General features: G+C 39.2%; 1 protein-coding gene across 1 annotated transcript in view; it reads right to left on the bottom strand.

Moving 5' to 3' along the window:
• Positions 1 to 22,668, bottom strand: part of SLC7A11 (solute carrier family 7 member 11) — an 82,507-nt gene that overhangs the window by 9,130 nt on the left and 50,709 nt on the right. Inside the window, exons 7-11 of the mRNA XM_021101587.1 lie at positions 15,976 to 16,099; positions 13,699 to 13,802; positions 12,647 to 12,743; positions 11,066 to 11,215; positions 9,425 to 9,602 (exon numbers count right to left, since the gene is read on the bottom strand). Of these exons, the coding sequence (XP_020957246.1) occupies positions 9,425 to 9,602; positions 11,066 to 11,215; positions 12,647 to 12,743; positions 13,699 to 13,802; positions 15,976 to 16,099 (653 nt within the window). The remainder of the gene's footprint in view (positions 1 to 9,424; positions 9,603 to 11,065; positions 11,216 to 12,646; positions 12,744 to 13,698; positions 13,803 to 15,975; positions 16,100 to 22,668) is intronic.

The raw sequence follows: 22,668 nt of genomic DNA, 5'->3' as shown, positions 1-22,668 counted from the left end.
TTGAGACTTTGACCCGTGATCCCCAGGCTGTGCTGCCATCTCACTCTGCTTTCTGGACTCAATCCACCACTGCACCTTGCCATTCCAAGGTCCTGGTCACTTCTGTATTCCCTCTTACCAGCACAAGTATCAACAGTAAGCTCATGAGAACCAGGTACCATTTCCACAGATGTCTTAACCCTAGACGCCTAGGTCACAGTCACAGCAAGCTCACATATGCTCCAGGACCCTGATACTGCGGTAGTTCCATGTGTGCCTGATCCTAGAACCCCAGTTCCAATAGTGCTCTGAGAGCTCCGTCAGCACATCAGACCAGGCACCAAGAGGGGTCTCCTCAGCTAAAGCATCCTCCAATGGTCAAAAGAGTAGAGGGAAAGCAGCAAGGCCTCAGCAGCCTTAGCGTTTGGAGATCCCAATAGCCCTACCTGCTACTGCTACCTGCAGGTCCTCTATAGCATTTGCCAGTAAAGATGGCCACAGACTGGCCAATTTCAATTTCACCCAATGGAATGGCATGGAGACTCCATCACTGTGCTTTCTCATGAACCAAAGACACTGCATCCCACTCAGTAGAGGAGCCCACAGCCACATCCAGGTAAAGGACTTTCCTTACTAGAGCCAGTTTGAAAAAACTGGTAGAGGTGACTTCACCCTCAAATGCACAGATATCAACACAAACCATCAGAAACATGAAAGAGCAAGGAAACATGACAACACCAAAGCAATGCAACAGTATTGCAGCAACTGACCCCGAGGAAATGGAGGCTGCGAGTTTTCTAAAAAAGTATTCAAAATAATGGTTTGAAAGAAGCTGAGTGATATACAAGAGAACACAGATGAATCAGTGAACTCAGGAACAGTATAGAAACAATATGAGAAATTCAACAAAGAAACAGAAATCATTTAAAAATAAGAAATTCTGGAGAAAAGGGATACAACTAATAAAATGAAAAAATGTGATAGCTTCTACCATAGGCTTAATCAGGCCAAAGAATGAGCTTCAAGACAGATCTCTTGATATGATCCAGTTAGAGGAGAATAAAGAAATTAGAATTAAAAAAAAATGAAAAAAGTATATATGAACTGTGGAACATGACCAAAAGAAATGATATCCATATTATAGGAGCCCCAAAGGAAAAGAGAAGGAGAAAGACACATAAGACTTACTTAAAAATATAATGGCTGAAAACTTCTGAATGGTGGGGAGAGATATGGCCATCTAGGTACAGGAATCTAAAAAATCCCTAGGTCACACCCAAAGAGATCTTCACTGAACACATTGTAATTAAGCTGTCAAAAATCAAAGACAAAAAAAAAAAAAAAAAAAAGGGACTCTTGAGAGCAGCAAGAGAAAAAAAGAACCATCACATTTGAGAGAATCCTAATAAGGCTATCAGCAAATTTCTCAGCAAAAATCTCACAGACCGGGGGAATGGGTGATATAGTCAAAATGCTCAAAGAACAAAAACTGCCATCCAGAATATTTTTCCCAGAAAATCTGTCATACAGAAATGAAGGCAAGATAAAGACTTTCCCAGACCAACAAAAGCTTAGGGAATTCACAGGCCTGCCCTACAAGAAATGCTAAAAGAGTTCTTTAGGCTGAAACAAAATTTTATATGCTAATCAGTAACATGAAAATATATGAAAGTATGAAGAAGAGGGAACACTTCCAAATTCATTTCATGAGGCCACATTACCCTGATACTAAATTCAAACATACTATAAGAAAAGAATATTAGAGACTAGTATCCCTGATGAATATAGATGTAAAAATTCTTAATAAAATATTAGAAATCCAAATTCAACAACACATTAAATGGATCATTCACCATGATCAAGTGGGGTTTATCTCTGGAATGCAAGGATGCATTCAACATAGAACTGGAAGTTTTAGCCAGAGCAATGAGGCAGAAAAAGAAATAAAATGTTTCCATATCAGAAAGGAAGGAGTAAAAAGATCTCTGTTCACAGATGACACAATCATACATGGAAAAAACCTCAAAGACAGCTAAAAATCTGTTAGAAGTAATAGATAAATTCAATAAAATTGCAGGATACAAAGTAGACACACAGAAATCAGTTGTTTTCCTATACATTAACAAATAACTATCTGAAAGAGGAATTAGAAAGCAATCCCATTTATAATAGCATCAAAAAAAATACTTAGGAACATGTTTAACCAAGATGAAGAACTGTACCCTAAAAATGATGAGATTTTAATGAAAGAAACTGCAGAAGACACAAACCAATGGAAAGATATTTCATGTTCCTAGACTGGAAGAAGTAACATTGTGAATATTTTGGATGCAACATGGGTGGACCTGGAAGATATTATGCAAAGTGACGAAAGTCAGACAGATAGAGACAAGTAATGTATATCAGTTATGTGTAGAATAAAAAAAAAAAAAAAAAAAACTGAACTAGTGAAATTAGAGCATGGTTACCAGGGCTGCAGAGTAGAGAAATTTAAGAGATGTTGTTTAAGGATACAAAACAACTAGAAACTAAACAACTAGAAACAACTAGAAACTAAACAATTCTGGAGATCTAATGCAGAACAGTGATTATAGTCAATACTGTATTACAAAAGTTGCTTGGAAACTAAATCCTAACTGTTCTCAACAACGACAGCAACAAAAGAAATGACAAATATGTGGCATGGTAAAGGTATTAACTACTCGAGCATCATATTGCAATACATAAATACATCAAATCAACACATCCTACACCTTAAATTTACACAATTTATGTGTCAATTATCTTTCAATAAAAATTAATTAATAAATACAGAAGACAGGGTCTCGCACTAAATCAGTGTTCTCAAAGTGTAATCCTCAGAGCAGCATCAGTAGAGTCACCTGACATGTTAGGATAACAACTTTTGAAACCCCATCCTAGATCTACTGTATCACAAACTGAAGGTGGGGCTCAGAAATCCACGCTTCTGACAGACACTAAACTGTAGGGACCACTGGGCTGAGTGATTTCTCAGGTCATTTTACCTGGGCAGCCGTAGAACGCTGTGGCTCTACTTTCCTGAGATATTAGGCCTTGTTCACCTCTTATCTTTGTAATCAGTCCCCACAGAATCTCTTCAAATTACTACTGGTCCTGGAGCCTCCTGGAGCCTATTGTCTTGATGACTTCAGACTCACATCATCTCTTATCCAGACATGTCATCTTTCTTCTCTTTTATGACTTGTCACCTGTAATCGTCCCTTCCAAGAACATTTAATGCCACTAAACAAAGGTATGTTTTTTTCATCCTTTACTTTATAAGAGTGTTCCAAGTTGTTTTCCCTGGCACACTAATTTTTATAACATCCATTATTTAATCACAAAGGGCCCAGCAAGCACCATTTTGACAAATGGTAAACTCTGTGTAAATGTTTCTTGAATAAAATACATTTTGTCACAGCCAACTCTTGACACTGAAATATATGTGGAGCACAGGGGAGCACTCAGAGCAGTGAAAGTTCATGTTTGCAGAAAAAGGAAATGATAAAATTATCCTAGAAAACAGACTGTGGAAAAGTAGGTATCAATTAACAATAAGGGAGATGTGGCTTTTGTAGGCAGAGATGGAGTCAGGACTACCTGGTAGGTTGAAACAAGAGGTCTTCCATGGTCAGCGCAAAGCAGTGGGGTGAAGTCAACTGGCTCTGCAGCCCTTCCTCTCTGGGAATTCCTGCAGTAGCTTCCTGAGCTAGTCTCTGCAACAACTGCCTTTCTTGAGTGAGTATGTGGGACAGAAACTATTCATGCATTTATCTACTGACATTTTTCTGGGTTTTTTTTTAAATGTTACATCATTTTTTCCATTCTTTCTTTCTTTCTTTTTTTTTTTTTTTTGTTTGCATGCACAGCATGCATAAGTTCCCAGGCCAGGGATCCAACCCACACCACAAGAGTGACCCAAGACACTACAGTGACAATGCCAGATCCTTAACCTGCTATCCCCACAAGGGAACCCCAGAGATTTTTCTGTCTATTAACAACTGCCTTTTTCATGCAGTATCTGCTCTTCCATGTCCCCAAACAAAAGCCTTTTCCAAAAGCATGTCTGCATTCTGGAGTCCTTGGCACTTTGCTTTCTTAGACATCTTGCCCATGCCGCAACACTACGTGGGTTCCAGACAAAGGGAGAACAACTTAAGAGAGCTTGCTGCTTCACCCTCCTTCCTCAAAGCTCAACCTGGGTCTTTTATTCAGTAGCATGTCAGAGCCAAAGAATCTTCTGCAAGTTCCCGTCATTGCACAGTGGTTAATGAATCTGACTAGGAACCTGGGAACCTCCATAAACCGTGGATGCGGCCCCAGAAAGACAAGAAAGAAAAAGGAAAGAAAAAAAAGAATCGTCTGATTCTGAATACCTAGTCCCTTCTTTGCTTCTATGTTCAGTCAGCCCTGCTGATAGTCTCCCCATGGCTTTCTTATCCTCTCCCTTGGGATTTTTTTTTTTTTTTTTTTTTGTCTTTTTAGGGCTGCGCCTGAAGCATACGGAAGTTTCCAGCCTAGGGGTCGAATTGCAGCTGTAGCCACTGGCCTACACCCCAGCCACAGCAATGCCAGATCCGAGCTGTGTCTGTGACCTACACCACAGCTCACAGAAATGCTGGATCCTCAACCCACTGAGCAAGGCCAGGGATTGAACCTGCGTCCTTATGGATGCTAGTCAGATTCATTTTCCCCGAGCCATGACGGGAACTCCTTCTCTTGGGATCTTGAGATGTAAATAATCTTTATCATATTGGATGTTTGAGTATAGTGACTGCTTTTGGCTCTGCCTAGCTGTTAGAACCACACAACTTCCCCTCCAGGTCATCTATGGCCATGGCATCAGACAGCAGTGCCCTGCAGAGGAAGCCTCCAGCTTGTCCAGGAAAGTCAAAGAGCATGTGGTCTCCAGCAACAACTACACATATATAAGGCCCTAGCCCCATGGCAATATTTCTCTAAAGTTGAACTACTGAGTCCACATGTGATGTTTTTAGTCATGTAAGCTATAAGACCAAATAGCAATTGTGGTATTTTTAGCTTTGCTTTTCATGTTCAGTAGCTGTTCTTGAAATCAGTTGAAACAGCTACTGACCTTGCACAATCTAATTTACCCAATCATACCTGGGACAAGCACAGGAATTATACCCAAAATACAGGAAGCTTGTGAAGTGCTAGCAGAAAACCCATCTTTCCCAGAAATCATAATAAGAATAATAGTACCTATTTATTAAAAAAAAAAAGGCTTTAAAACCTTTTCACGTACATTATCTCATGTTATCCTCATAACAAAGATAGTTTGGGCTCCTAAGAAATGCAGCCAAACTCAACTCATTTAAAACACTGAACCACAGACTTGGTAAGAGCCTATCCAATGCATTCGGCAACTTTCAGTGAAGCATCATAAATGATCTTATCACGACACACTTGGTGCAGTGTATGCTTTCAGGACTCTGGTATTGCAAAGTCACTGCCCACAACAGTGGACTACAGCCATCCTGCTGGTACTTTCCAGTATGAGTCTTTAGAACTAAAGATTTTGTTTAAATACTGCTGTCCTCAATATCTCGCCCCAAGCCAGAGGGACCAACTTCCAGAGACTCAGTCTCAGCTGTAATAAAGAAAAGCAGCCAAGCAAAACGGCTGCCAGGAGCCATGGCCGGGTTTTATCAGGTCCAGTTATCCCCATGAATTTGAGTAAGACAGTGGGGTTGCTGCCCACTTTTCCTTGGGTGAGAAGTTCATGTTTCTATAAATAAATAAATAATAAATAAATAAATAAATAAATAAATAAATATCGAGAAGAATGAAGCACTCTGTCACAGATGGCAGAAAAAAAGCTCTCTGCACACCCAACTATTCCCTTAAGAGCACATTTTTTTTTTTGTTTCATCCTAGGAATGCTAGCAGAGAAAACGTGGTTCAATACTGGCATCCTGTGGCCAGAGAAATTCATCAAATCTCTCAAACTCTCAGCTCCTAGGAATCTGAACATTCCCTGGTTATCTGAACTCAGCAGCCCGTCTTCGTTTTCTGAATGCGATTCGGTGACCTTGCATTTTTTTTAAGGGTAGCACCCTAGGTAAGATGTCTTTTGATACACTATCCTTTCACCAGGCTAATATGTTCGTGCATATCAGGGTAAAGATAAGTGATCATAACAAGGCCAAAGAAAGATCCCCAACAGAACAAACAATATGATGTTAAATTTGTACACACTGTGCCCAGCCAAGGTCTCTGGCTTCCAAGTTCACACTGAGTTTCCCCCTAACAACAGGGAAGCAGTTGGGAGAAAAGGCAAGGTGGTGATTCAGGACTCTGCTGTGTTGCGCGTGTGTGCGTGCATGTGTGTGTGTGTGTGTGTGTGTGTGTGTGTGTGTGTGTGTGTGTGTGTGTGTTTTGTTTTGGCCAAAGGCTAGAAAAATACTTGGTGCTGTCGCAATAAATATGAATTTTCTTTATTTTACTACAAGAATACTGCCTAAGAGGAAAATGAAACAAAATTACAGAGGATTGTTGCTTTTTGCAAACTCACTTTCAAGGCAGCTATAAAGATAAAGGGTTACAATGATGGCAGTTTAAAGGCAGAATTGCCACTCTCCCTGGTAAGACTCAACGGCACTGTTTAGAACCAAATAACCATTATGGGGCCACTGCCTCGCTGCTACTTTCACAAATGGCTAACACTAAATTGTGTCCTTGGAGATATTCCAAACATCATTAGAGACAGAAAAATGGCAGAGAACTTCAAAATTACATGAGAATGGAAAAACCTCAAAGATGGAGCAAGCCTGAAAATCAGTAGTTGACATACACTGGCTGAGAAATGGGACAAAATATGCACATGTTAACAGAAGGAAAGAAAGTTTTTTTTTTTTTTTGTCTTTCTAGGGCTGCACCTGCGGCATATGGAGGTTACCAGGCTAGGGGTCTAATTGGAGCCATAGCTACTGGCCTATACCACAGCTCACAGCAACACTGGATCCTTAACCCACTGAGAGAGGCCAGGGACCAAACCCACAACCTCATGGTTCCTAGTTGGATTCGTTAACCACTGAGCCACGAAGGGAACTCCAAGAAAGATTTTTTTAGAGTCAGGTGACTACAAACAGAAGGAACCAAATGCCTACCAAGTGGACAACAGCAAGCAATGTGTTGGTTCATAGTGTGCTCACTCACTGCAATCCAACTCTAGGGCTCACTGCTTCTTTCTCCTAAATCCTCATGGTTTTCCATGTGCTCAGGGGTTTTAATCGTCCATAGCCAGGGTCTGAGAGGACCACAGAACAGTGGTGAATACTAATCTGTCCTGAACACTGGTAACAAGCAGTCCTATGAGTAAATATTGTTTAACAAGACTCAGTTTTTTGTTGTTGTTGTTTTTTTTTTTTTCAGAAAAGGCTTTATATTTATTGCCTACATTAGGAAAAAAAAAAACCATAACTAAAAATATTCTACAGAAAACTATTGTGATCTTAATAAGAAACAGAGATTAAATACCTTGCTACATAATCAGTGTACCTATATTAGCCTCAAAGAACCTAAATTTTAGTAACACTTCTCTGGGGAGTAGTGTTGCCAGTGAGGAAAAAACAAAACTCAGTTATAAATGGTAGTAGAAGGTCTAAAGATACCAAATTGAAAGCTAATAAAGAGTAGTAGCAGAAGGTCTATTTTTTTTATTTATTTATTTTTGGTCTTTTTGCTATTGGGCCACTCCCATGGCATATGGAGGTTCCCAGGTTAGGGGTCGAATCAGAGCTGCAGCCACTGGCCTACGCCAGAGCCACAGCAACGCGGGATCCAAGCCATGTCTGCAACCTACACCACAGCTCATGGCAACGCCGGATTGTTAACCCGCTGAGCAAGGGCAGGGACCGAACCTGCAACCTCATGGTTCCTAGTCGGATTCGTTAACCACTGCGCCACGACGGGAACTCCAGAAGATCTATTCTAAATGGCTAGCTTCCAAATTAGTTTGTGGAGCACACTAGACACGCTTATACAAAGGGGTTTTTTGTTTTTTATTTTTAGCAACATGGATATTATTTATTAATAATTTTACTAGAAACCTCCCTGAACTTTCTTACTGGGCTTTAAAAAAATTAATGATGGTAAAGTAAATAAATTAAAATGAATGAGAGAACAAAAGCTGATTTTTAAGCTCACCAAACTCATCAGCAAGAACACACAAACTCCTTGGGATTTTCTACCTCTCTCTCTTTCCCCACGCACCCAATCTAAAAACAACATGGTGTCCAGCATATGCACGTTCAAATCCTCAATGGTTTAACATCTGTACACTTAAAATTCTCCATCTCCCTGAGTCCTGGTCTTCCCATCTGGGTATAGAAATAAACTAACTCTCACATGGAAGTTGCAGAGGATTGAATGAGATGATGACGTGAGAGAAAGGGCTTGTTCAGCAGAGTCTCTGACAGAGAGTTAGCCTTGCAACAGAGGCTGAGAGTAAGCCCCCTTCATACCTTCTGATTTACTGTATTTCTCCTCCCACAACTCACCAGGTCACCAAGCTCTTAAGTTTTTCTTCTCTATTATTTTTAGCTTTCTCTCAGACCCTGCCAACATCACTTACGTTCAGACCTGCTGTCAGGATTACTGTGCTCACCACCCATCTCTACTCATGAGAAGGTCCTCATCCTCATGTTCTTTAATCTATCCTGGCTGCCCTCAACCCCCAAGACAACTTTCACAAAGCACAAAACAGCCCGAGTTGGAATTCTAAGTCTTTTACTTAATATTTGCATCACTTGGAATAAGTTACATGGCTTCTTCCACGCCATAACTCAAAAATCTACAAAAATCTATAATTTTTCCTATTTTAGAAAGTTGTTATAAGGATTAACTAAGGTCATATATGTGCTAACAGACAGAAATCACTCAATTAATGCCAGCTGTTAGTTTTCATTATTTTTGCTTTTTTTATGACCGTCCATGATTCAACACTAGGGTAGCATTATAATCATGACAGTTAAGACCTCTGTAAGTTCTGTGTAAACTCCCCACCAAACTGCCTACCATTCGTCAAGTAGTATGTCACCATCTAGAATCAATAAACTGTATTTGACCCAGAATAAAAATAATAAGGTTAGTAAGGGATTCAAAAGAACAATTAGGTCATTTACAGAACGGCTGATAAAATTCTATCTAAAAATTTGTTCTCCTGAGAAATAATTAAAGCAACTCAAACTAAATATCCTGAAAGGATCTAGTGCCTCTACTCTAAACATTCTTCCTACTTTTTCTTCCGCCAGTTCTCATTAGAATGCAATAATGTATTCAGACTCACAATTTCCGCAATTATATTTTCAAACTTTAAGGTGTGCATGTTTTATATGTCCACATAGATGGGTTTTCTACAGCATGGTCCCTCAAAAGTCATGAAACTACTTAAAAGTCTTACCTGACATTCTTCGAAACCACTTGGGTTTCTTGTCCCATATAATGAAGAGATAGTAGGCAGGGACCCCGGTCAAAGTGATGATGAAGCCAATCCCTGTGCTAAATGGGTCTGAATAAAGCGAAAGGGCGACCACGAACAGACACGTGAAGGAAAACAAAGCTGGGATGAAGATCGGCACCTGGAACACAGCACAGAAGAAAATCACTTCAAACGTGGTTCCAGAGACGGGAGGTGGGTTCAAGATGAGCACGTCGGTCACGTGGCCAGGTGACAGGCACCATCCGACCTTACTTTAGTATCAACATCTCTTCAACAGGGGACAGAGAATGCATTAACCACACTCCTTTAAGTTTCTTTTTCTTTTCTTTTTTTTTTTTAAATCCTTGGACAGAGCAAAATCTTAGGATAAATAAGTGTTTTATTAGAGATATTCTGTTTGAATTATTTTACTAGTTAAGGACCATTATGATTTATGCTTTTGACTTTAAAAGATTGGTTCTTTGATAATTATGATTAGAATCCACTTTAATGTAGAGCCAAGAGCATGGGCTGCTTGTTACATGTTAAAGCCCTTCAGTGCATATTGATTTTCTGTTGGAGACTCACAATAAGAACTGACAGGGATAAAACAGGCCAACTCTTATTCAACCAGTAATAAAGATGTTGCCAGCATTAGGCAATGCATATAATTAGAAAGAAATTCTGACAACATGATGGACAACATTATCTATGTTATTTCTTAAAAGCAAATAAATACTGAGGTCGAATCAATCCGTGAACACTCAAGGCCAAAGGCAATGAGAAGCATATTTGTCAGCCCTCCCAAAAGGAAACACTTCGTTATGGTAAATGGACATTTTATTAAGTGGTGAATTCAGACATCTTCACTTTCCCTAAATATTTTACATTTCTATTCCTTCCGGAGTACATAATGCAGAAAAGGTGTAATGTAACATATCATAACCTTTAAGAATATTTAAAATGCCATTTATTTTTTGGAAAGCAGCATCATTTTCAGAGTTTTTATTTATTTATTTATTGTTGTTGTTGTTTTTAATGGCCTCACTCACACCATATGATGGAGAGTGACCAGGCCAGAGACTGAATCCAAGCCACAGCTGTGACCTATGTACCTGTGGCAGTGCCAGCTCACTAACCCACTGCAATGGGCCAGGGATCGAACCCTCACCTCTGCAGCAACCTGAACCACTGCAGTGGGATTCTTAACCCATTGCACTACAGCAGGAACTCCCATTTTTAGAGTTTTCATTAGTGAGGATTCTATATGTGTCTGCCTCACTCTCTCTCTCAGCATGTCCGTCTACAACTATTCAGCATGAAGAAAGCAGCAGTCCATACTTTGAACATACCAGATATCAGACACATTCATGGAAAATAAACATAACAAACCCCCACTTTCCAAAAATGTGACATACAAATGTATTGAACTCTGTATAATTTGATGAACTATTTTTCCAGACCAAAATAAACCCAACAAAAAGAACTACCTGCAAGAGTTAAACATTTTATTCCAGAGGATGCTGCCCTCCGCCCAAGCTCCTCATCATCAAGTTATGACAAAATGAGAACTAGGTATTAGGAGAAAGATTTATGTAAACCCATCAAGATTGCTGAGGTTACCTTGAAAGGACGATGCATATCTGGGCGTTTGTATCGAAGATAAATCAGTCCAGCCACTGCCAGCCCAATAAAAAGCCACCTGGCAAAACTGAGGAAATTCAAAAGACTGTAGAGGTCCCCAGAGAAGAGCATTATCATGGTCAAAGGGTGCTGAGGGGAGGGAGAGAAAAATGAGTGAGTTAGAAGATAGGTGATGTCAAGCAATGACATCACTATTACTATTACCTTTACCAAATGATTCCTTACACTGATGAATTACTACTGTGATGAAAATCTATACTCAACCAACTTCTCTTGTTATAACCTGCTCTAACCCTCTCTCTTGCCCATCTGGATGCATTATTTTTAATTGTTTTTCATTTGAGTTAAAAGAATAGGTTTTCAAAGCGTAAAATATGGGATGCCCAGTGACTCAAAATTAAAGCCACAGAGATTGAGATAATCAGTAAATAACTGATTCTAAAAAACAAAAGTGCACCCAATTCAAAAATTTGCAGAAAGCTCTGCAAATGCTTTCTGATGAGCTCTCGGCTATGCACACACAGGCAACAGGGCCACTTCTTGGTGACTGTCATCTCCTGAATGCAAAACGCTGACATTTTCTTCCTCTACACTTCCTTCCCCCATGCTCTTGCCACGTACGACCCTCAGGCGCACCGAGGAGAAGGAAGCGCAGAGATGAGCACAGCAAGTCTCTACAGCTGCACATACCAAGGACGGTGTGACTGATAGCAGAGGCTTAAAATAAAAGCCCTCTTCACAGAGTAATACATTCTGTTCCCACAAGTGAAATAAACTTCCAGATTCCACACATAGAGTACCTGGTATTTTACAGAGAAATTTCAAGGAAACATTTGGAAACAAATTACATTCATGAAAAAGACCAGTGTTCAATGCATTCTGTGTGCTCCTGACAGCAGACGCCATCTGAGAAAAATGTGACACAATAGTAGGTAAAAAGGAAGATAACACAGCCAATGGGGATATGTAGACTTTTACACCTGACACGGTCTTTTGTATTTCACAAATGCTTTTCTCTTCATGAAGAATCCTACAATTCAAATTTAAATTGTTGTGCTTTTATTTCTTCCAGTCAGGGTTGCTATCAAAAGTCTCACTTTTAATCACAGAATCACTGCACTGTCTTAAGATTTCATCAACTTTCCTAATAATTTTGCGTGCATTTCATTATAAGGGGCCTATGATGAGCCTTCTGGCTATCTGGGGACTGTAACTTTTAGCTCCACCTTTAGTGAGTAGAATTGGGACATGCTGTCCTACATCCTTTTCTGTGAGGCTTTATGCGAATGACAGGAACCAGGATGATCACTTTCCTTAGATCTCACAAATGTCTACAAAGGTGAAAAACAAGTAATGTGGTTATTGCCCCAAAGCATCAAATATGCATCGGAAATACTGGATAAAGGGAAGCCATGAAAAATATCCTGCCTCTTCAACTCCACCAAGATACTCATAAAGCCAAATTAGCAGTGAATGAGAACAGAAAGCACTAGCTAAAGTCGAGTTTTGCTAACCTGTTCTTTGAGGTTATATCTAGACATTCATATTAACATGCATTACCAAAACAATAACAGCTGGCAGAGGAGTGTGTTTGCGGATGTGAATCATGGAGAGAATTTCTGGAAGGTGACCCTCCCGAGATGCAACATAGAATAACCTGATGGGAGAGAAATGCAGGCTTGATCATTTCCAAAAGAAAAAAAAAAAAAAAAAAAAACCCAGAAGTCTAAGAGAAAACTTGCATGTTCTTCCTACCAAATGGTTTGACATTTCTTAGGTGATTACTTAGGTTACACTTTTCAGTTAAGGTAGAGTACACTGTGAAAAATTGGACTTGGAATTTTATAAAATTTGCCAAAAATATCGTATGAGTCTTTGAGGAGAAACAGTAGCAACATGTGACACAGCATAGTTCACCTTACATGTAAAGAACTGGTGGTAAATTCAGTTCTAGCCTCAGCACTGCATGTGTGTTGTCAATCCAATCCAACCCAACACACACACATGCATGCACATACACACACACACACATAACATTCACATTCATCTGACTGGGTTTTGCTTGTTTTTAATTGAAGTACAGTTGTGTTAGTTTCAGGTGTATAGCAAAGTGATTCAGTTATATGTACATATATATCTATTTTTTTCATATTCTTTCCCCTTATAGCTTATTATAAAACATTGAGTATAGTTCCTTGAGCTTTATGGTAGGTCTGAGTTGGTAATTATATTAAAAAGGACTACTGCATCGAACAAAACGAAAGGTATATGGGTGGTGGGATAGTGATTTCTGATGTATCTTACTTTAGCTTTTTTCTTTAGCTAAACAAAATATTTAATTATCAGAAATAAAATACTTTTGTTTAACTGTGTAGACACATATGATTAAAAAAAACGAAAACCAAAAACTTCCTGCCTGGCTTCAGAGCAGGCTATCAGTAGCCAAGCAGTGCCCTCTAATGGACAGAATGGGATGTGCGGTTGCTACTTGGAGGAAGACAATCTTGCTTGTCCCTTTAAAAACAGGATCGGAGGCACTATTTCTTTTCTTTTTAAATTTATCCAATCTCAGAAACAGAAATGCATTTCTAGAAATGCTTGAACTCACTCACCTGGAGACAGCAAACACACCACCATTCATGGAGCCAAAGCAGGAGAGGGCAACAAAGATCGGAACTGCTAATGAGAAATTTCCCAGGAGCCGCTCAGAAAAGGTCTAGTGAAAGACATAAGGAAGCAAATTAATGCTTTGCCAGAAAGTGGAATAAAATGAAACAATTTAGGCCGAACTTGCTCTATGACTTTCTATTCACCTGGTGATACGTGTGTGTTTTATAATCCCTCTTTTTGGTGAGTGTCAGACTAACCTCCTAGGACAACAATCAAAGGTGGATACCATGTCATTCCCTGTTGCAAAACTATGGGCAATGGTCTAAGCAAGCCCCTTCCCTCTACTTTCAAAAAGCAATGATCCATTGATCCAGTCTTTAATCAACTATATCTATCATTTCTGAATCTAGTGAATAAAAACAGCTCAATTCATAAGTTCTCCTTTTGGAGACAGAAAGCTTTCTGTATACCTTTTCTTCAGTCTGGGAAGCCACGTTTTTGGAATGAAGTATGAATATACACTGAGACGTGTTACAGATACATGTTTTAGATAACAGTCCCACCATTGTGGCCTAAAAGTGTGAACAAATAACTTAATCATGTATATCATAAATGTGAGCAGTTCTGAAAAATCTTTCACCCAGAATAATCACATCAGCTGAATCTCTGTTTGTCGAGTCAATCTGGCCCTCTCAGGTATGTGCCAATTTCTTCTCCAGTTTCTTTTTTTTTTTTTTTGTCTTTTTGCTATTTCTTGGGCCGCTCCCGTGGCATATGGAAGTTCCCAGGCTAGGGGTCGAATTGGAGCTGTAGCCACCAGCCTACGCCAGAGCCACAGCAACGTGGGATCCGAGCCGCGTCTGCAACCTACACCACAGCTCACGGCAACGCCGGATCGTTAACCCACCGAGCAAGGGCAGGGACTGAACCCATAACCTCATGGTTCCTAGTCGGATTCGTTAACCACTGCGCCACGACGGGAACTCCTTCTCCAGTTTCTTATTCAAAGGATAGAACATCCATACAAGTCTGAGGAAATCGAGCCACAGGAAATACGAAAGATAAAACTTCCGACATTTCTTTTTACTCCATGGCAGGTGCAACACTGCAAATTTTCATGAAGGATGTATTTTCCAAAATAAAACAAAAAAGAGTGGGATTCTTTACTTGTCCTTGATGCAGCTGGTGCTATGTAATTAATGGACACATGACTCTCAAAGACTAAGTGCTGCCCTTTGTCTAGTAAGATGAGACAAGCACCCGACATCAGGAAGCTCTGTGCCTTTGCTTGTCTAGTAGAAGTTACAGCAGTGGGCAAAGTCTTTTTTTTAATACAGTGAACTTCTACACAGGTTCACATGAAATGAGATAATTTGTTCCTTGTGGATGTTGCTGATATGAGGTAATAGTGACTATTTTAAAAGGAACTGACATCTAGTGATGGGAAGTTCTTTTTTTCACCGTTTATTGTTATAAAGGTCACGAACGAATGCTCTCTTACTAGCTAAGTTTTTATGCCAAAAAGCATGCACAGAATAGCAGTCCCATCACATGACCTTTGGGAGCAAAGATATTCCTGAAGTCAAATAAATTTTGGACAATGCTGTAAAATTATGAGTATCCACTTCTGAGGGAGTTAAAATGCACATTAGCTTCTACAATATTCTGAGGAATACTACAGCAATGACATCTGTTTAACTTTGAATAACACAGGATTTCTCCAAATTAATAATATCCTAGAATTAGTATTCAAAAGGATATATATATATATACATACACACACACACATACACACACACACACACACACATGAAAAAAACAAATGTACATGGTCTGCTTAGAAATTCTTAAGTGTTACTTTGGGGAAAAGATGTTAACTTTTGTAAAAGGTCCAAACAGGAAAGAGCACAGAATAAACTGCAATTTGCATACCCCAAATGCAGTCATTTAAACTCAGAAATTTCCCACCTGCCCTTTACGACATGTTGGACGAATAATGCCTTCTATTCAACATGTGTGTGTGGAAATATGCTTACAAGCACGTATGTGTGGAAATATTTGACACGAAAGTAACAGTACAGAGAAATCATGTAGGATTGTAGCTGGATCAGCTAGATGGAATATGCTAAGGTTTGCCCTAAATTTTTAAAATACTCATCATTTTCAAAAAAAAAAAATTAACTGCATTTCAAACCACTTGCTGCTGGAGGGAACTACTACGAAACTGCATCAACTCATTAACCCAGATTCCAGTTGGCATTTTCCCAACTCAGACTCACCACGGCCACTGCCTTCGAAAGCAACAGTTCCTCGGCACTAATGGTAGTGAAGTAGGCCACATTTGTTAGCACATAGCCAGTGGTGACAATGGCCATGGATATACATATCGCAAGGGGGATGGTTCTGAAATACACAAAGGAATAGCTTATTAGTCATCTTTTGTTAGTCGTTTCTCTGAAACCAAAGACAACAAGCTAATCCAAAGAAAGATTAAAATAGTATGGATAATTTCAGGTTCTGCTGGGCATGTATAAACATTTCATCAGGGTGAAGTACCACCTCTTTCTTTGTAATGGAATAAAGTCCATGAGGGGAGATACTACATTGTCTTGCCCACTGCTCTATCCCATTCTTGTGCTCCATAAATCCCATAGCACTGGTTCACCAACTTGAGCATGCATCACCTGAAAGGCTTGTTGAAACAGATTGCTGAGTCTATCTCGAGAGTGTCTGATTCAGGAGGATTTACATTTCTAACACATTCCTGGGTGATTCTGATGCTGTTGGCCAGGGGACCACACTTTGAGATTCACTGTCCTATATGCCTTTCTAACACTGGTTCACTTGCCTTGACACCTTTCCAAAGAGGTCTTTTGCATTCAGTGTTTTCCCCTCAGTAATGCCCCTTGCAATCAAAAAAGTGTGTGCTTTTGGAAGCGTGAGAAGAGGATACATCCACCTTTCTAAGTAACGGTAATAATTTTGAATATAACACAAAAAGCCAGGAAATGCTCCCAATAATGGCTTTGCTCTGCCCTGCTGTGAGTTCAAAGGAAGCTCAAGATCATGAGTATCTATTAAAGCAACAGCATAGATAATCCCATGAAATTAAAGGTGACATGCTGTGAAGTACATATGACCAGACAGTGCTGACACTATGTGGCATCAAGAAGTACCCGGCACCAATGCAATGTTATGTCTTCATTTAATGCACTGGGAAAGTCAGGAAGTTACTGACCCTAATAATTTGATTCCATGTTACCAATACACATTACTTGCTAGCATAATCACCTCTTCAGATATTTTCCAGTTCAAGCAACTTAAACCTTCAGTGCCTTGCACAAAGGCTGATGGGTTCTTTTAGCCATAGAGCTTATCAGCCCTCATGGAGCCTTAACCCTGCTGGGTGCCACTAATGAAGACCTCCATATAATTTCTTGCAGGATGAAAATTCAGTTCCGAACCAGGGAAAAAAAAATAAAGGCACAGCCTGCCTCACTCCCCAAGTGGTGTGTTGAGCGCACAAAGTCCCAGCTCATTACGCTGAATTCTCTATCCCCTGTTGAGAACAGGCAAACCTAGCCCATCAGCAACTGCCATTCATTATGCTGCTTGGAGCCTGACACGTCCCCTGATCCCCAAAGCCTTAAGCCTTGATGGGGAAACACATTGACCTCTAAAATCCTGGTATCCTAATAGGAAAGGAGCAGATGTTTCTCTTTCCCAGTGTGAAGAGGGTCCCGTGGAATTTTCTGCTCACACTATAACATGCATTGCTCCATTGCTCGTTGTGACTGATGAATGTTAAATGTAAGCAAAGGAAATCACTGGGCCAGTTAAATACAGAGGGGTAAATGGCACAAGGCGAGTTAAAGACAGATTCTGTTTCTTTGAAAGAAAGGTGATGGATCAATGCAAATGGGTAAGAAGGGGAGCATGAAGATGTATACGCAGCTTTTCAGCCACTCCCTGTATTATCTTAAACCTGAATCCTTTAGCTTTTATAACTTCCCACATGCAGTTTTAAGTTCTTTCTGTGGAGGAACGAAGCAGACAGGGAGGGAGAGAGAAAGAGACTCTCTAGAGATTCCTTGCAAATGTAGGATTAAGAAACACAAAGGCTCTGCTATCTGCTAGAAAGGGGACTTACTGCAAAGTGCACTGAAGTCACCTAACCTGTCCAAGACAGACAGTGCTGTCAGGTCACATGATGCTGCAAATGGGGCAGAGGATAGTGAGTGTGAAAGTTGGCTGTGGTTCCCGCAGCCCAGCATCTAGCCCCCCAGCTTATCATCTCCAGGGCAGCCTCCTTGCTTCCTGCCTGGAGATTCTGGGCTTTCTGAGAGAGGGTTTCTAAGTTGATTTTAGCAGAAGAGGAACTTAAAAAAAAATACAACCTTTCAGGTTAGTTTCCCTATTTTACCTTCCTCAGCGTGTCAACTGCAAAAACAGCAGCAGCAGCTGTTGCTATTTACTCAGTGGCCGCTATGTACCACCATTTCATTAGCTACTTTACATATTTCCCTCATTTTCTCCTTCGAAAATGCTATGAGTTAAGAGCATCCTCACCATTTTACACCTGAGGAAATGAAGTAGAGAGTTTTAATAACTGTTCAAGGATGCACAGCTGGTAAGTGGAAACCCAAAACCCAGCCACCAATCTATCCTACCTTGAAGTCAGAGCATTAAAGCCTCTGAAGTGTAGAGTGTACCCTCTCTCTCTTATGCATGTGCCTCCTCAAACTCCATTAATTTTCAGAGAAAATGTAATTGTGGAATATAATGTTTATTGGAAAGCTTTTATCAAGGCTGTATTCCTCTTATATTCACTGAAAATGCAGGTTTACGTATTATTAAGAAAAGAAAAAGATTCATGCCATGATTTGTATAATCTTTCTATGTGACATGAACTATAATGTCAAGTGAATGTTTTCAAAAGTTTCAGTATTTAGGAATATTTGTTTGTTTGTTTGCTTATTCATCTTTTTAGGGCCGCACTGGTGGCATATGGAAGTTCTTCCCAGGCTAGGGAGCAAATTGGGGCTGTAGCTGCTGGCCTCCACCACAGCCACAGCAATGTGGGATCCAAGCCTAGTCTGCGACCTACACCACAGATCAGGGCAACACAGATCCTTAACTCGCTGAGTGAGGCCAGGGATGGAACTGTGTCCTCATGGATAATAATCAGATTCATTTTCACTGAGCCATGACCGGAACTCTGGGAAATATTAGTTTATGTTTAATTAAAAAAAAAAAAAAAAAAAGAGGCTCACTGAATAAATCTCCCTGGATGACTTTTACGGTAAAGGAGGAAAAGTAAGCCTGCTTATCAGATAAGGTGAAATAGAATATTAACAGTTTTATTATCAGCCAAATACCATATAGATACTGGAGAAAAAAAAATCAGAGGGAAAAAAAAATCAAAGGAGCTTAAAATATAGGATAAAAGAGAAAAATGTTCTAATCTTGCGGCAATTCCCAATATGCCTACTAATGCCTCTTTAGGTAGAATGAAGCCAGGGGAATTGGAGAGGAAGGAGAGAGGAGCCACTAGCTTCCATCTTAAGGTTCCATTTCACTTTAACAAAGGGACGGGGATGGGGTTGTGACTGCCATGGCATAAACAGCAATCATTTACAGAGGAAAACAGTTGACTTGTTCTGAAGGACTTGGCACCGAGCGGGTAACTCCTGGATTTCAGAGCTTAAGAGCCACTGGGTGAGCTGATAAAAGCTATTAGGCCATGCCAGAGCAATCTTTCTGGAAGCTTTAGATGCAGAGGGCAGATAAGCACAGTTAGTAACCCAAGATTAAGGCAAATGGCACATGATAATAAAAGGAATTGAAGGAACTGGTAGGCCACTGATATTTCAAAGCCTGTATTATTGTCAAATATCCAGAAATTCTAAGTGCAACAAAAGCATTGTCTTTAAGCTGAACAAAAATGATTCATGCCTACAACACTCTCTTGCAAATGTTTATGCATTTATGATTAACAAGATGTAAACAGTATTGAAAAAGGTTACTTAATCCTTAAGAACTTTTTTGTCATTACATATAGTCACTTCAATTAAGAAATCAATATATGAGACATAAGCATTATGTGAGACTTTGATACTTTTATTAATTGCAAATGGTCTTTGATCAAAAGGTCCTGGATAGTCTTTTCTTATAGGTTTAAATTGGCACCTATAACCTTTCTACGTAATACATGGATAAATACCTCTTTTGTTGTACATAGAAGTCTCTGGAACATCTTCTTAGAAGCACTTTCATTCTAAGGGATAGAGCCCTCAGGTATTTAAATGGTCCCAATAGTAATGGCAGGTGGCTTATACTTTTATAATCTACAAAGCACTGGCATATACATTTTATCTTCAAATATACACATTTCATTTCAAATCCTTTGTGGAATAAGATAGAATGCAACAAATGACAAACTAAATTCTCACCAACCCAATGAAATAGAAGGTATAATACCATCATTTTCAAACATGGGAACCAAGGCTTAGAGAGGTTAAGTGACTGGCCAAAGTCACAAGGTAGTAAATGAGAGAGCTGGGACTTGAAGCCAGATCTTCCAACTCTAAGTTCCACATTCGTGACATATCATGTCCATGATGTCACAGCTGTTTTGTGTCAGATCCTTACATACTGACAAACATGTACTATACCAAATAATAGAAGGCTGACTATTACAACGTGACACATTTTTAGCTAAGTATATTTTACTGTGCACCTAGAAGCATCACAAATAACGTTACAAATGATGCAGCAGGGATGCATTTTTAAATACACTTTGCAACTCTATGATGGAGTATGAGAAATGAGCATTGTTTTCAGTGCTTCATGTTGGCTAAAAAGACGATTGCTATGAAAACAGAGTGAATAAAGCTAGCTTGATGCTCCAGAGAGTTTAGAACACCTGAAGGTGACAAATTTTCTGATAGACAATCTGAGTAATTCTGTAATTGCCTATACTTAGGATATTCCTAAAATTGTTTTATAACTGGTACAAAATCTCCTGAGATTTGCAGAAATCAAAAAAAAAGGTTTCGCACACTCTCCAATGTGTATACACACAATGGAGACTACAGAACTTCCTGATCCTGGGGCATCTGAAATTGTCTTTCACTGGGCATGATGACAGTTTTGCTAAAACTTACATGTTCCAAAATATTCTAAGAGAAGTGCTCAATGCTTCACATTTTCTATTTAGAAGTCATTAATATTTTAACACATGTATTTGGCATTCCAGAAAAAGAAAGGGGGGGGGACTAAGGAGGGCTTGAAAACTACAAACTCCTTAATATGTGAGAAGCAAATAAAAAGTAAAACAAGGGTTTTCAAAGCATTTTTAAATTTTGTTAGTAGATTATTTGTTTATATATAATTGAAACAAAGCTGTGATTCATCCCAACATGAAGTATTTAAAAGTATGTCTTTTAAATCTGAATATTTATTTTAGAATCATACTTATTTCACGTTTCCTTTATAATGACCCTGTAGAGATCCTGAAAGCTTGTCTATAGCTCTGACCCAGAAGTGACTCCAGCATCTCTTCTTTTCTCTTTTTGATCTACCCATTCTATTTCTGCAGAATTATTCAGTTTATTTTATTACCACTGCTATTAATTTTATCTCACGCCTCAAATTCAGTCATGTGTTACAACCCAAAAGATAACAGGATATCTCAAAGAAAATCTACCTATAGTTTTCATTCATATGATTTTTCTTCCATACATTTTTACATACTCTCCTGTGTTCTTGCTCACATCAAACTCTCCTGAGATCCCCCATGACACAGAACTGTACTACCTGGGCATGTGATTTCTGACATTTCTAGCAGGAAATGAACTACACATATATGTTCTTAATAGTTTTCCAGACTTGAAACAATCATATTACAGATTAGTGGAATCATATGAATTGCTTTGTATGTTTTCAGTGATTTTTGCTTCATTGTCATTTAGTGCCATCACTGTCTCTCTAGCACACCGTGAGTGGGAACTGGGCTGTTAATGACATTATAAGCAAAATGCTCTTGAGGCGACATGTCAAGTAGCTGGAGGGAAGGTGTGGGTTGTCAATGAAAGAAAAAAATGTAGCAAGAGGAAGAATACATTCAATAAACCTATTTATAAACAGTCTTAAAGGTGCCTGGTTCATGTTCTAACTTGATGACAATTTCTGGGCCAAGGCTGAAACACACTGATGTGACAAGCAGACTGTCACATAAAGGTACACAGTGTTCCCACTGATTTCAAGCATTAAACACCTGCCTTCTGCTTCTTCCAGTACCATGGCAATGTGATGGGAGTTTTTTCACTGAGACATTTTAAATTTCAATACTACTGATGTTTAATCTAAATCTCACCAATTGCCACTGTCCACAGATGAAGAACTCCATAAACAAAAAGAGAAGACAGAGAGACCTGTAGGGAGATGTAAGAAATAAACAGACACAGATTAAAAGACTGCAGGCTGAAGAAGACTAGTGGGAAAATGTCCACAGATGCAAAAAGGAGAGAGAAAAGTGCAGCAAAACCACACAGAAAAAGGAACTAAAATGGAAACGTGCAATCCATAAACATGGTAATAAGCAATCAGAAGCATTAGTATAAGCATTTTATCACTAACAATACTTTATTTTTTATCCTACTATTAGAATAAATTCATGCTTAAATAAAATTATTCAGCAAAATGCAGCTTGAAAGTAAATTTTCATTTGCTTGAATTTCATATGAAAAAAAATTTGCATTGACTGCATCTCATTTTTTTCTCATTTTCTCAAGATTCAGAGTGTATCTTCCAGATGTATTTCGGTTATCCATATTCATCAAGGGTGAATGTAGAGATATTAGTAGGCAAGTTTGAGTGTGTGAAAACAGAACTGGTTTCTAAGAAAATGTTAGCAAGTATATAACTAAGACAACACAATATTTTAACAATAAATTACACTTCCCACTAAT

The sequence above is a fragment of the Sus scrofa genome, chromosome 8 (assembly GCF_000003025.6).
Source record: "Sus scrofa isolate TJ Tabasco breed Duroc chromosome 8, Sscrofa11.1, whole genome shotgun sequence".
Classification (NCBI taxonomy): domain Eukaryota; kingdom Metazoa; phylum Chordata; class Mammalia; order Artiodactyla; family Suidae; genus Sus; species Sus scrofa.
This window is presented reverse-complemented; position numbering and strand designations above follow the sequence as displayed.